This window comes from Malus domestica, chromosome 10 (genome assembly GCF_042453785.1).
Source record: "Malus domestica chromosome 10, GDT2T_hap1".
Lineage (NCBI taxonomy): Eukaryota > Viridiplantae > Streptophyta > Magnoliopsida > Rosales > Rosaceae > Malus > Malus domestica.
The window spans coordinates 28,403,972-28,419,223 of record NC_091670.1 but is presented as its reverse complement, the minus strand read 5'-3'; the positions used below and the strand labels follow the sequence as shown (position 1 = coordinate 28,419,223).

Genomic DNA, 15,252 nt, shown 5'->3' with positions numbered 1-15,252 from the left:
TGAAGATGCTCTAATTATCTATTTCTCTTTATATACAAACAACAATTTTGATAGGTGTGTTTTTACTTTGTTGTTTTTAGGAGTCATTTGTACATGGACATGATAGAAATGCAGCGTCTTCAATCTATCACATACTCATGTTTAAACTTTATAGTTGTTTTTGTTTAATTTTTTCAATCCAGTAATAAAAATAAAGAAGAGTGTGTGAGAGTCTAAAATGATTGTGGAAAAATTATCTCCCTTTATATTGTTTCAATTTGCAATTGAAAATACTAAGTATCCAAATAATATACTTTTCAACCAGTGATCAGTAGGGGAAAAATTACTTATAATTAGCCTGTTAATGTACCGATATTTTTCATCAATCAAGTAAACTCATAAGATATAGATTCTCTCCTCTCTTATTTTTTTCCTCCTTTTTAGTCCTTTTTTTTTTTATCTAAACGTTCACAATAACACCTCAATATCATATATTGATTTCTTTAGGCTTTTTAGCCAAAATGATTGAGATTTGCATAACTCATTATTTTGGTCTTTGAGTTTGAAATCACTAGAAGTGGTCTTTGAGTTTGTCCATCATCAATTATTTTGGTCATTCCATAAAAAAATTATATTAAATAAGAGCTAAAATAACAAAAGTACCCTCAATTTAATGAACTATGGGCCAAATGATTTGATAAAAAATTGAGGGTATTTTTGTTATTTTATCTCTATTTAATGGAGATTTTTCATGGAATGATCAAAATGATTGATGGTAGACAAACTCAGAGACTAAATTTATTGATTTTAAATTTCAAGAACCGAAATGAGGAGTTAGACAAATTTCAAAAATTATTTTAACTAAAAAGCCATAAGTTATTTCTTTATTAAAAAAAACAATGAAAAGTGAGAAAGTAGGGAGTTATTTGGTGACGGGAGAATAGTAGCCCTAAAACTTAATGGATTAGTCAGAAAGGAGGGTTGCAACTTGCAATGACGTGGGAGTCGTAGGAAAGTTGTTTTTACTTCAAGTACAACATAATCGTGGTAAAACATAATAAAATGGAGTTTGAGTTTAAGAAGTAATAGTTATGTGGGGGCATTTATCAGTGGAGCTTTGATCATGTCCAACAGAACGAGAAAGAGGGTTAGAGGGATCGTTTTAAATGAGATGAGTTATGGCAAATGAAATGATGAGAGAGAGAGAGAGAGAGCAAGGAGTTTTAGTTAATCATAAACATGTTAAATGAAATGATGAGAGAGAGAGAGAGAGAGAGAGCAAGGAGTTTTAGTTAATCATAAACATGTTAAATGAAATGATGAGAGAGAGAGAGAGCAAGGAGTTTTAGTTAATCATAAACATGTTAAATGAAATGATGAGAGAGAGAGAGAGCGAGGAGTTATGGCAAATGAAAAAAACATATAAAACTTGGGAAGGACCGGCACCGTTTGCCATCGCATCGCGTCAAAACTTCCTTTCGTCCTTTTCTTTCCTATTATTATTCGCAGAGAGAGGGAGAAACACAGACAGACAGAGCCTTATCTTTGGAGGAGAGAGAGAGAGTAGTAGTAGCTACCAGCTGCGACTGAAATCTTTTCCCTTGAGATTTCTATCCATTAATTTCCCATCACCACCCACATTGGAGCTTTCCACTCTTGTAAACCCAATTATTCAAAGTACCATTTTTTTGCTCTGCACCACCACTCAGAGACTCAGAGACTCAGAGACTCAGAGACTCAGATATTCAGAGACCGAGTGAAGTACATCCTCTGCTTCCATCGTCGGTCCAAACTTGGAGTACAAGTACCTCCTCCTCCTCCTCCCTTTTTATTATTTGAATCCGTAAGTGATAACCACTACCACCCCCTATTTATTTCTTTATTTTCTTCAAAACTACGAATTTCTGACTCGCTTTTTTCGACGAGGTCTTAAGTGATCGGATTTCGGAACAAAAGATGAATGGGTGCGTCCCCGATTTCGAAATGGACGACGATTACTCACTTCCCACTTCCTCTGCTCTCAACCGACCCAGAAAATCAACCATGTAAGTCTCAGTCTCTCCCCACTTCATTAATCTGATTTGGTTCGGTTCATTTCAGCTCAATTTTCACAGCTCAAATTCGACTGCAGGCCGGAAGATGATGTCATGGAGCTGCTATGGCAGAACGGCCAAGTCGTCATGCAGAACCAGAACCAGAGGTCTGCAGTCAATAGTAAAAGATCGCACCAGTCCAAGTACGACGTCGTTTTGCCCGACGACGGTGGCGGCATCACCAGACCGGCCTCCCAACCCCAACCCCAGCCGCAGGCCCAGAACCCGCACCTGTTTGTGCAAGAAGATGAAATGGCCTCGTGGCTTCAGTACCCTCTCGTCGACGACCCCTTCTCCGCGGACCTCCTCTATCCCGATTCCACCACTTCCGAGCTCCGGCAGCTGCAGGTTTCGGCGCCGGCCCCCGCTTCGAGGCTGCCGATCCATACGCCGAGGAGAACCGAGGTCCAGAACTTTCTGCACTTCGCCAGGCCCAACAACAACAACGCCAGCAGCAACAGGCCTATGATTAAGGAAATGGAGCCGTCGGGCTCGAAGAAGAGCGTGGTTAGGGAGACGATGACGGTGGTGGACTCCAGCGACACTCCGCTGGTGGGTCCAAGCTCTAGGGCTTTGGATTCTAGGCCCGACGGCGCTGGTGGCGGCTTGGCTAATGGAGCGACGTCGTTTCCAACTACTGCGACTGCTGGGACGTCGTTTCCGGCGAAAGAAGTGTGTGAGATGTCGCTGACGTCGTCGCCAGGAGGCTCCAGCGCGAGTGCCAGCGCAAGCGCCGAGCCGATGTCGGCTCAGAAGCCGCCGCCGACTGCCGAAAACCGGAAGCGGAAAGGGAGAGAAGTCGCCGCCGCCGACGACGCCGAGATTCAAAGCGAGGTGAGTGAGAGCAATTTTATTTGTATTAATTACTTTTTAGATTAATGACAATGACGACCCAAATCTATACTTTTTTATATTTACAAGAAAAATGAAGGACTTCAAAATTCTTAAGCTTTATCATTTAATATTACGGTTTAATATCTGTTAATATCTTGTAAATGAAGTCTTATATTTAATTCTTGACAAAGGCGATGTGAGGCTTAATTCACTCACACATCCTTTAATTTTTAATGCATGCGTTTCATTAACAACCAATAGAATAAAAAATAAAACTAATTTTGATTATTTTTTTAATAGTTAATGTAACTCTAGACCTAATAAAATAATAAAATAAATATTTGACACATCTATTAGAAAAGAAGAGGATTTATCACTTATATTTAATTTGCTACATCAACCATCAAATAAAATTTTGACGTACTATATTTAATATCTCATTTGGAGATGCTATAAACTTTTAAGGTTATTTTAAATTTGTCGTAATTTCTTAAATATTTCAAATAAGCATTCAACTTATTGAAAATGCTATATCCATTATATCCCAATAAACATTTTTTTGTTAAATACACATGTGGCAAATATGAATCTCATTTTTAAGCATACATGGACATTAAAATAATAATAAAAATAACTTTAAAAAAGACATAAATATGAAAAATTTAAAATAAATAAACAGATTCACAAATAAAGTGAAAAACAAAATAAAGATCGAGAAATATTAGGTCTCTGCCACCTCTAAACTCAAGTTACGAGCAATGATATACCATCTTAACTTTTATATTCAAAACTCACCAACTAGTATATTACGATTAAAATTAATATTAGTTACTTCAAAATCTAAATTTCAAATATTGATTATATAATATAGAACCCAATGATCAAACGCATATTGAATTAAATTTAACTAAGGCTTAAGAACTATGATATTTTCAATCAGTTGGGTACTTGTTTGAAATATTTAAAAAGATTGAAACCAAATTAGAATGACACTAGAATGTTAGGGAGTTTTAGGTACTTAGTCCTTAGTTTTTCTTAATTAAATTGTTAATTGTTAAGAATTGCACAGTATACATAGAAATAATTGCTTTTTTACATGTATTTTTTATTTTAACAAACGATATTATTTATACTAAAGAAAAGAAGATTGGGATTAGCCTCATAATGAACAAGCAATAATATTGTTTAATTTTGCTTTTGACGTGCATTAAATACTATATATATTTTACTATTTAATAATATTTTTGGAAAATTTTGAAATTTAATTAATTAAGGTTTAGTTTCCAGAAAATACAAAAAGAAAGTAATAAATCCAACGTTTTCTTTCCCAATGTGTTGTTTGTTGCCTGGGGTCTATGGGTAAACGTCCGCCGGTGCGGGGTGTGACGTCGGTTAGCGTGCGCAGTGCGCACCCGTCCCCGCTACCGCTCTCCCCCCTAGGCTATGACCCTATGAAAAAGGCTGCAGTATGCCACTTCAGTCGTACGCTGTACACGTGGCAGATAATAGGAGTGACATGAATTTCTGACAATAAATTGAAATAAGTTTTAACGAAACATTCTTATTTTTAGCAAAAAAATCATATTTTCCTAATACTATTCATTATATCTTTATTTGTCATTTTTTTTGAACTTTTCGATAATTTTCCTTAAATTGAATGGAAGATGATTGGTAGATGATGTAGGTGGCAATGAAACTTTACTTCTAGTTCTAGTGTATAAAGGGTGATGTCATGAGGCAAAATTTGTCATAAAATTTTGAAAACTACCATAACTGGTAATAAACATACTTATTTATATTAGTGACACATTATTTAATTTGTAAATTTTATCTACAAATTTAGGTTCCTAGCATTACCCCATGTATAAAATACCAACTAAAATTATTTATTTTGGAGAAACTAGATAAACTAAATTTAGAAATTAAATGACATATCACCAATAAAAAATAAGCACGTTAATTAAGACTTAAGTCATAATTCAATCATCAACTTTTATGTCATTTAATTTACAAAATTTAATCCACCCATTTAGTCTCTCTAGCATTACCCATTGTGTAATACATGGAAAATGATTTATTCATTTATTTTGGACAAATGATTTATTATTCATCATGGGCTTAGTTTACTTTAGTTTCTTCGTCTTATATAACTTTCATATTTTAACAATGCTTGGCTACTGAAGGATGAGTAGGAACTCATACTTAAAACTCTTCGTATTTGAATCATAGAACTTTATGCATATTATTAGAACCATTCATGTTATGAATCACTTTGTAGAGGTCATTTGTGCAAAAAATGAATTAAAACTAAAGTCGTTTAGTCAATCTATTGTAGCAAATGGTTCGTATTGCTTTTACCAATTTGGTTCATTTGTTGTTACAGTTTGATGACTAAACGATCTTCGTTTTAATTGATTTTTACAAACGCGGTCTTTTAAAGAGTGATTTATAATATTAACGGTTTTGATCATAAACATAAGTTTTATGAGTCGACAAGAACAAGTTTCAGTAGAAACTCATACTCATTCTTTGAGTAGCCAAGTATGATTCCTCATTTTCTCCTAGTGCACACCTTGTTTATTTGGTGTGGCAAGTGAGCAGAATGGTGTGCAGAAATAACTTCCTTTGGTAGGTACATAATTTGATTTCCCTTAGATTTGTGTCATACTTCATGAATTAATATAGAAAATGATTTTCGTACGTGAAAGTTTAGGTGAAACCAACATTCAACAAGTACCTATTTGAGTAGCCACCAAATTGGTGATTGAGGAAAGTAGTGTTTTTGGACCGTGAAGAATACTTGTTACGGCTAATAAACGGACATAGCTAGGTGTAGAGGCATTGGCAGAAATTAGAGACAGATGATAATTGGTTTGTTTAGATTTGTCGATCTATTGTTAGTTGTGAGCCAATACCGATACAGAAATTTAGACTCTGGAGTTGATGTACTTGTGGCTACGATGCCATTGCCACGCATAATTCAGTTGGTGGGAGGGGCGAGGGCGTTCGTGGTTGCACTTTCAGCAGTAGGGTCCATGAAAACAATGAACGTTCTTATACTTGCAATTTGTCTCTGTAGCTTTAATGGCCTTTATGCTATTTACTATTGGATTCTAGAAAATAATTGCTCATTTTTTCCTTTGTTTTAAAAGGATGTTGAGTTTGAATCTGCCAATGGAAAGAAACAAGTCCGAGGATCGACATCATCTACAAAGAGATCACGTGCTGCAGAGGTCCACAATCTCTCTGAGAGGGTCTGTACTTCTACTTTCACTATAAATCTGTTGACGATCGAAACTGGTTTTTCATTTTGTCTCTCCATGTGCGGTTATTTTTCTTCAAATCGGGCTAAATGTAGATTTCTGTGCAGAGACGTCGAGATAGGATAAATGAAAAGATGAAGGCTTTACAAGAACTAATACCTCGATGCAATAAGGTTTGTCATATTTATACAATCTTTCACTGGAATTTTGCAAGAATTTTGAACTGCTTTCTGCATTAGATGTTAAGTATGTTTTATTATAACACTTTTTATTCCGTATGATCAGTCGGATAAAGCATCAATGCTGGATGAAGCAATTGAGTACTTGAAATCACTCCAGTTACAAGTACAGGTATGCTCTTTTCTTGTTTCCAAATGCTGTACATGTCTTGATCATACTTTTAGAGGCGAAGAAATCTCAAGAAAAATTCTGGGAATTGAGATACATCCGTTGGCAGTCTAATCTTTAATGAAACAAATCAACGGAACATCAATTTTTTCGTCATCTAACAGTGAAAAAATGTCTTAAAAAGTAAGAATTACAAAAGATCCGAGAGACACTGTTTATAAGAGTTCATGCATTATTTATGACAAAATTAGATAGTAACCAATTTCTACAGATGGTGTCCATGGGATGCGGCATGGTCCCTATGATGTTTCCTGGAGTTCAGCAGATGATGTCCATGCCGATGGGGATGGGAATTGGAATGGGCATGGGAATGGGAATGGAAATGGCTGGCATCAATCGCCCTATGATGCCTTTTCCAAATGTAATATCCGGTTCACCCATGCCAACAGCGGCCGCACATATGGGACCTAGGTTCCCTATACCACCATTTCACATGCAGCCTATTCCTGCAAGTGATCCTACCAGAGTTCCAGCAGTGAACCAGACAGATCATATGGTAAACTCGCTTGGGGCACAAAATCCAAACCAATCACGGATGCCAAATTTTGCAGATCCTTATCAGCAGTTTTTCGGTCCCCAACAGATGCAGTTACCATTACAGCAGGTATGGTTGTGTCAAATATGAAATCGTAATTACAAACTTGTCTTCACATAAAATTACCTGTAACGTTTACTGGTTCGTCTGCTTTTACAGAACCAAGCAATGCCCCAGCCGACTACTGGCAAGCCGAGTTCCAGTAGGGGACCTGAAACTCATGAAAACCATCAATCGGGTAAATGTCTTTTAACCTTTTATTTTATTTTGGGCCAAATCATGATTTTGGGAGACGTTCCACTAGGTCCTTGTAGCTTCAGTTGTGATATAAGTCTACAAGTTTACTAATTGTTGCACTCTAAGGACAATAGCTTAATTCGGTCAAAACTTTCGACAAAATTTGCGCGTTAATGACATTTTTAGGGTATATCAGTCTTATTGAAAGTGTTAAAGCATCACACACATGCTTCTCTGTTGCCTTCTGTAAAAAAGAATTGACGGATTAAAGTCATTGTCCTTAAATTGTAACAATTTCGATCATGACGATTGAAACTACAAAGACGAATGTGGAACTTTGTCCTATATCTCGTGTAGTTGCTAGATTAGTTTGGAAGTTGGTAATAACTGGCGGTGTAACGTTTTGTGCATTGCAGGTTAAGTTGTAGGTTGAAGTTGAGAGTAGAGGGATAACGGAAGGCTCATATGCCTGCTAAGTTTTGTAGCCTAAAGCTCTGAGAGTAGCTTTTCTCTCTCTTTTCTGTTCCTTTTCTGGCTAAACTGCCATATATCGGAAAACTAACCTGTAATTATTAGTTACCGCCCCAATAGCAATATATATTACCATTCCCCTTACCGATTTTGATTTTATGGCTCTCGGAACTGTAAAACGGTAAAAAGTATTATAATTTATAATTAGAAAAATTAATGAAAAGGATTTGAAAACTTTGAGTTTTAACGAAAGTGACAAAAATGTGTTGTAAGTGAATAGTATCACGATTGACTTTTTAAAGTAAATAGTGATTTTTCGTTAAAGTAAACAGTACTAGGAGTTTTTCGTTAAAGTTCTTTTTATAATTTAGTGAGATTACAAAGTTGACGGTGTCCAATGGAAAATCCTAGAATGGGCCTGCTCTTGTTATGTCGTAACTCTTACCCGTTGGATTCTTAGACATTCTCTTTGGCTAAAGACCCGACGTTCAAAGATCGTCTTGGAAGATGACATCAGCCGGTGCATTCTCAAAGATATGGAAGGAGATGGTGATAGATCCTTTTGGGTATCGTTTTCTGCTTTTCGCAAAAGCAGAAGAGCCATTGCAGGAAAAGATGAACAAAAAGGTATCTTTGCCCATCGATATCCAAAGCTGGACCATTTTTTTCTATTTCATTCCAGTTGTTGCCTTCTTTTTCCTTTTAATTTGTATTTTTTTTTCTGCAAAATAAGATTATCCAATGTCTAGTTGCAGTTGAGGACCGAATATTGAAAGTACTCGAATCGTTTCGGGAAATGGATAAGCTAAGAATCTCGGATGTCCCCGCAAAGATTATACGTCATATAGCACTCACCACGTGACCAAGTATCATGTGACTAAATCACGAAACATGGTCAAGTGCTAGTGATCAAGTTATGAGTGCTATAGGAAGGAGATATATAGAGACATATATTTCACGTTGTATGCGAGAGCTAATTGTCTGACTCTATTGGTCATAGTTTCCTTCTGTTGCGGCCGGTGCTCGTTTGCGCACAAGCACGAACCACCGATGCTAAAATCTTTTCTCAAGATATCTTTCAAATTGTTGGGGTGGTTGCTCAAGATGCCTTTACTTTTGTTGGTTTTACCACAAAATATAGACATATTTCGTGTTGTATGCGAGAGCTAAGTGTCTGACTCTATTGGTCATAGTTTCCTTCTGTTGCGGCCGGTGCTCGTTTGCGCACAAGCACGAACCACCGATGCTAAAATCTTTTCTGAAGATATCTTTCAAACTGTTGGGTTGGTTGCTCAAGATGCCTTTACTTTTGTTGGTTTTACCACAAAATATAGACATATATTTCCCGTTGTATGCGAGAGCTAAGTGTCTGACTCTATTGGTCATAGTTTCCTTTTGTTACGGCCGGTGCTCGTTTGCGCACAAGCACGAACCACTGATGCTAAAACATTTTCTCAAGATATCTTCCAAACTGTTGGGGTGGTTGCTCAAGATGTCCTTACTTTTGCTGGTTTTACCACAAAAGAGCAAAAGATGAAGGATAAAATTACATACACAAAACAAAGTAGTTTTTCATGGTTTCAGCTTTAAACCCGAGTACAAAATTCTGCGGCCAAAGAAGGGCAGGAAACTAGAGGAAGAAGACCCCAAGATGGCAGCATAATATTCTTATGTGTTTGCACCGAGGTTTGCTGAAGTCGAAGATGTCTCGATGGTAGATAGGATCTGACGACAGAAATCCAAACAATAGGTTCATTCATGTGAACTGATGATGGTCGTATAGCCACCAATACGATTCATAAATGTACAATAAGAGGAGAGTATTTGTTTGTAAACGTAACGGAGGGAGTCACCTTGTCGGTAAATATCTGAAACACGTCCACGCCCATAGCTTTTTCAAGTTCCTGAGGGTAGCATACAACACTATTAGCAAACAGCGTTCTACATTTTAGTCAGGAACAGTTTGATTGAAGTAAACGTCACTACTCACCTTCTCTGCATCTGGTGAACAATCGATACTCGAAATGAGTTTCTGAAGGTTCTCATCTTTCAAAGAACTGCTAATTTCACTGGAAGAAGCTGTAAGAAAAAACGAAGTGAATTAAGCAAATAGAATTTTCATATCAGTCGCCAACTCAACAATTTCTTCGTATGGATTATAATCAATCCTTCAACCAGAGGTCTTAAGCGGAAAAACAAGGAGAAGGGGACGGGTTTCTAGAGCCAAATCACGTAGGACAACAAAAAAAATCAACTTCTCCAAAGAGGTGAAGGGGTAATCCTACTATTTCAATGTCCATCATTCTCTCTAGTCATCGCTCCCCTCCCTAATTACATGTCCATTGATTACAATTTACAGCAATTCCCAAAGCAATAGCCCATCTTATGTAAATATGTAAAGAAACTCGGATGCATTTCCAAGTAGTTATACAACTCCTTACCTATGGCCTCCAGTTGCGGCCTTTGCAGCACTTCGCGCGGTTCCTCCACAACTAACGGCCTCTCTACCAGTAATTCTGGACCTGCAGCTGAAGAGTAAGAAGAAAACAAGACCCAAAATTATCAGAATTGTCAGAGCACACAAGTCTTCATGAAAACATCATAAAAATCAATGCACCAGGAAACAAGATACAAATCATTCACAAACAAAAATCTACAAATTTCAATTATTCCATATGAAAAGCAGTTCTACTAAGCTCAAATTGGAGTGCCAAAATCCTTACTTGGTGGTTTTTCTTCAGAAAAAACTGGCAAAGCACATGGGTTTTCTGCAATTGTCAGATTTATGAACTCAGATTAAGTCCCAGATAATCACCAAATTAAGCAATTAAATAGATTTTGAAATTTGAGATTCTCATACCCTTGTGTTTCTTGAAGCAGGGCACAGAACAACTGCAAGAAAAAAAGATATTGTTTTTTAAATAATTATTTTTATAGGAAAATAATGAGAGAGCAGTAAGAAAGAAAAAATGGAAAGCAAAGATTGAGGTAGCTTACTAAGGTGCGCGGCAGGAGGGGCACTTATATTTGGATTGTGCTTCGTTGCAGATTTGGCACGCTACTCCATGACCCATTTGAAACCGCAGAAACGCTTGTGAAGGGAAGGTTTCTGAGAAAATAGTTTCCGGGGAACCAAACAGAAGCTAACGTCCTAAAACCCTAAACCCTAAAATCTCATGTAACTTCAAATTATTTATCTTTTCTGTTTTTTGGGTAAGAAATTGTTCATCTTCTTTGATAGCAATGAACTCGTAGAAGAGGAGGTCGAGTTACACAAAGTTCCACTGTGTGTTTGTGTGCACATGTGACAAGTTTGATAAGACGGGGTCAAATTTATTTTATTTCTTCACTGTTTTTCGGAGACCTGGTACCAAGAAAACAACACACATTATGGTGACATTGAAGAAAAAGAAAAAAAGGATCTTCTGGAATTTCAAGATAATGTTGTTTGCTGGTATTGGCAGTAGGAGCGGAGCACACATCTCGGATCCATCCAGGAAAACTAATGAGTTTCGAACTATCAGAATTTTTGTTTCACAAGCTTAAAATACATCCGACGTTTTCCTCAGCTAAGAAATCCGAGATTAAGAGGAGAAATGGTGAGCCTTGAAATATAGCGTAAACAGAAGTATGACAAACTCCATCTTCCAGTTGAGTACGCGATTCATCGTTTAATATCGAATCCAAAACACAAATCAACTCGAAACAGAATTTAAGTTCTAAAAGAGAACAGTTGTATCCTCAAAGTAGATGTGGGCTGATTTTTTTTCACATATAAAGTCCTTCTGGAACCCCTTCTTTCTTCTTGAACATCACCTTTTCCTTCGCCTTCTTGAAGTCCGTGTGCGTCACCTGATGCCCACAATTTAAACAGATAACACCCCAGTTAATTTCAATGATTAAGCATGGATATAATGTGTTAATGACACTCAGTAAATAAAGCGAAAAACAAAGTTTCGGAGACAAAAGTTGGGAAGGGAGCTGGGGTTGAGAAAAAATTCCACCAAAAATTGTATATATCTCACCTTCATACGGCGCTCTCTTAAAGCAAGCAAACCAGCTTCAGTACATATAGCCTTGATATCAGCCCCGGAAAACTCATCCTTGGTCATGACAAACTCTTCCAAGTTGACATCATCAGCCAACGTCATCCTTGATGTGTGAATCTGCAATCAATAGATCCAAACATTGTTAGTCACAAGAAAAAGAACAAAGCACAGTTGAATTTTAGTTTGTTTTTCTCATACACTGTCATGTAAATTTACCTGGAAAATGCGCCTCCTTGTTTTGATATCAGGAAGGGGGAATTCAATCTTCCTATCTATTCGGCCAGGACGAAGCAAGGCTGGGTCAAGGCTTTCAATTCTGTTTGTTGCGAGAATAACCTTGACATCTCCTCTTGAATCAAAACCATCCAACTGGTTAAGTAACTCCAACATGGTCCTCTGAATTTCACGTTCACCACCTGAATGGGCATCATACCTGCAGACAAATAATCATCAGGAACATTGAATTAACAGAAAAAGGCATTCATGAATGTTTTCATCAATGATCAGGGGCTCGCCACTCACCTCTTTGTACCAACTGCATCAATTTCGTCAATGAAGACGATAGAAGGTGAGAGGTCATCAGCAACCCTGAAGAGTTCCCTCACTAATTTTGGACCATCTCCCAAGTACTTCTGAATCAACTCACTACCAACAACACGCAAAAAGGTTGCTGACGTAGAGTTTGCCACTGCCTGAAAAAGGTGAGAATATGGTTACAAGCTGAGGAGATAGTTTCACATTAAGCATGCAGGTAGAACATATATACAGTAAGCAAACATAAGGAAAGAAACTATGGCGAGCATGCATAATTCTCATAATTGTGAAAGTACAACTCGTTAACTACACAGGTCTTTGCAACAAATTTTGTGTCTGCATGCTCTCAAAGCAAGGTGTACTGTGTATATGCTATAAGTTGGGGGTCCACCCACAAAACACGTAGGAAAACTAGCAAAGCAATTGTTATGCCCTATTTTATAAAATAGTGACAAAATAAAGAACCAACTACAATGTAGACCCTGCAGGAAGGAAAAGAATAGTTTGATGATATTTGACACCCAACAAACGACATCAACATCTCTATGGCATGTTGTATATAGAATATGATACAGATTGAAAAGTAATGACATTGATAACATTCAGAACTATTGCGACTTGCAACAGTGAAGCAAGTTCCTGCCACCATATTTCTTTTATAACATGTCTGAGTGGGGAAGATATTAGAGTGAACAGGCAAGATATGGAAAAACAAATATATATGAAAGAAACATAAATAGCATGCTGTGGCCCAGTGGGGGAAAAAAAAATGCACCCATACCTTTGCAAGCAAGGTCTTGCCCGTTCCTGGCTCTCCATATAATATGACTCCCTTAGGTGGCCTGATACCAATGTCTTCATATAGCTCGGGATGAGTCAGTGGGAGCTCAACAGCTTCTTTAATTTCCTGTATCTGGGCATCCAATCCACCAATGTCAGCATATGACTCCAACGGAGCTTTCTCAACCTTCATCACTGACACCATCGGATCAACTTCGTCTTGAAGAAGCCCAACAACAGAAAGCACCTGACAATAATCAACATTTAACACATTACCAATCAACAAACACACAAATAGTTAAATCAAACAACAAAAAACGAAAGTATATCACCCACAAACATATAGTTTTGTTTATAAACATCGGTAGGTAGAACCATAATTGTATCAGTTTCATACATACCCGATGACATTTTGATAGTAATTAACTAATGCCCGAGTCGCCTTCTATGGCTTTAGGAAGCACACTAAAAATCAAGTCTCAGCTTTAGCGGCCAAATGTAAACCATCAATGCAACTAATTATCATCATCCTGACGAGGTTACAAACTCAACCGCAATTTCAATTTCACATCACTTTCCTAAAATCGGATTTCTCATTAAAAAAAGAATTACCTTCTATTCTTCTTATCCTAAAAAAAACCTAAACTGCCGACCAATCCCTAACAATTTCTCATCAAAATTTCTCAAATTTTCAATTTGAACCAACAAAACTAAACATTAAGAGAACAAACATCAACAACCAAATCATTCCACATTAACAACCCAATCATTGCAAATCAATCAAAAACCCTAAAAACCCACAACCCCAATTACCTTATTATGCATCAAAATCGCACACCCAGGTTCCAATTGGTCTTTATCCACGAAGGACAATATCCCAACGTAGTACTCAGGACCGACGGAGGACGAAACAATGGCGTGATTCTCATCAATTAACTCCTCCAGATTCCCCACGCTCATCGGTGAGCCTCGGAGATCGTCAACTTTAGATCTATCCTCCTCGGCTTTCTCCTCCTGCGGCTTGAGCCGCTCCTGGTTTGTGACGAACTCCTCCTCCATGAGGAGATAGTCCTTGATTCTCTCCAGCTTCAGCAGCCGAAGCTTGCACTTTGTCAGCGGGGTAACCGTCGGGAGCCGTGCCGCAGCTTCGGGACCCTTCTGCTTGCGCTGTTTCCGGCCGACTCGGGCAGGCGGAGCCGCCGGCTCGAACTTCTTCTCTTTCTTGTCGTTCCCATCGGGCTTACGGTCGCCCGGTAGACCTTGTCGGTTCAACCCACCGGGCGTTCCCTGACCCATGTTTTTTTTGTCTCAAGAAGAAAGAGAGAAGAACGAGTGAAAGTTTTGAAGCGAGAAAGAAGTCTTTGGTTTGCGATGCGGCTTAACATATGTACAGAGAAAATGGTCCGGGTTTGATTGGGCTTTTTGTATTCATTTGGGATTTTAAGATTTCGCCTTTTTATTTTGTACAGTCCAACGTCTGGCCCAACGGCCTGATGAGATGGCTTCTTGAGAGCTGTTGAATTTCCAACGATTAGATTATCTAGACGTTGGATTTCTTAATGTCAAAAAAAGTATTACATTTTGGATCAAATTCTTGGTTAAATTTAAATAAAACCGCGGAACTTTAAAAGAAACTTTTTAGTGTACCGTTTTGCAAAATTTATATTTAATGAAGATTTTAAAGGAGTTTATAAAATTTATAGAAAGTTTGGTGTATTTAATCAGAATTTTAAAGGGGCTTATAAGATTGGAGGTGTATTCGATTATGATTTTATTTTAAAAGATTATAAAAGGAGGTTGTTTTCTTCACACCTCACATGCTAAATACACTCCATATCAAGAATAGATTCATCAAGATCATTATAGTTTCTTGATATTGAGTAATTTAAAGTACCTAGTAAGTTGTCCCTCATCTAAAAAATGCATATTCGAGAGTGAACTCTATATTATACATCAGGAAAATACTGAAATGTCTCTGTAAGCCTTCCCGGCCCTCGAAAGGATAGACTGTCCTGATGAAGCCACCAACTGGTCCTCTTTTTTCTTTTTCTTTTTTTTAAAAAAAAAAA

General features: G+C 37.5%; 3 protein-coding genes across 4 annotated transcripts; 1 reads left to right on the top strand and 2 right to left on the bottom strand.

Moving 5' to 3' along the window:
- The first annotated feature begins 1,328 nt into the window (after nucleotides 1-1,328).
- On the top strand, nucleotides 1,329-8,446 carry LOC103445428 (transcription factor PIF1). Of its 2 annotated transcripts, none has more exons than XM_008384437.4 (9): nucleotides 1,329-1,822; nucleotides 1,914-2,024; nucleotides 2,111-2,906; nucleotides 6,059-6,160; nucleotides 6,277-6,342; nucleotides 6,455-6,520; nucleotides 6,789-7,181; nucleotides 7,272-7,350; nucleotides 7,766-8,054. In XM_008384437.4, the coding sequence occupies exons 2-9, from the start codon at nucleotides 1,936-1,938 to the stop codon at nucleotides 7,768-7,770; spliced, it is 1,596 nt and encodes a 531-aa protein (XP_008382659.3). In that variant the 5' UTR covers nucleotides 1,329-1,822; nucleotides 1,914-1,935; the 3' UTR covers nucleotides 7,771-8,054. The 2 variants fall into 2 exon arrangements, with proteins under 2 accessions (XP_008382659.3, XP_070661858.1); XM_070805757.1 differs by lacking the exon at nucleotides 7,766-8,054 and adding an exon at nucleotides 8,281-8,446 and having other exon boundaries at nucleotides 1,330-1,822.
- An 836-nt stretch (nucleotides 8,447-9,282) lies between these two features.
- LOC103445558 (uncharacterized) lies at nucleotides 9,283-11,119 on the bottom strand. The gene is made up of 7 exons (XM_070805758.1): nucleotides 10,818-11,119; nucleotides 10,681-10,712; nucleotides 10,544-10,588; nucleotides 10,262-10,348; nucleotides 9,811-9,899; nucleotides 9,674-9,724; nucleotides 9,283-9,545 (listed from the first exon to the last, which is right to left on the bottom strand). Exons 1-7 carry the CDS (start codon nucleotides 10,892-10,894, stop codon nucleotides 9,489-9,491), a joined length of 438 nt encoding a protein of 145 aa, XP_070661859.1. The 5' UTR covers nucleotides 10,895-11,119; the 3' UTR covers nucleotides 9,283-9,488.
- Nucleotides 11,120-11,404: 285 nt separating this feature from the next.
- LOC103445430 (26S proteasome regulatory subunit 4 homolog A) lies at nucleotides 11,405-14,595 on the bottom strand. Its single transcript, XM_008384438.4, has 6 exons — nucleotides 13,997-14,595; nucleotides 13,185-13,430; nucleotides 12,392-12,561; nucleotides 12,086-12,302; nucleotides 11,846-11,986; nucleotides 11,405-11,672 (listed from the first exon to the last, which is right to left on the bottom strand). The coding sequence occupies exons 1-6, from the start codon at nucleotides 14,477-14,479 to the stop codon at nucleotides 11,589-11,591; spliced, it is 1,341 nt and encodes a 446-aa protein (XP_008382660.2). The 5' UTR covers nucleotides 14,480-14,595; the 3' UTR covers nucleotides 11,405-11,588.
- Between the last annotated feature and the right edge of the window lie 657 nt (nucleotides 14,596-15,252).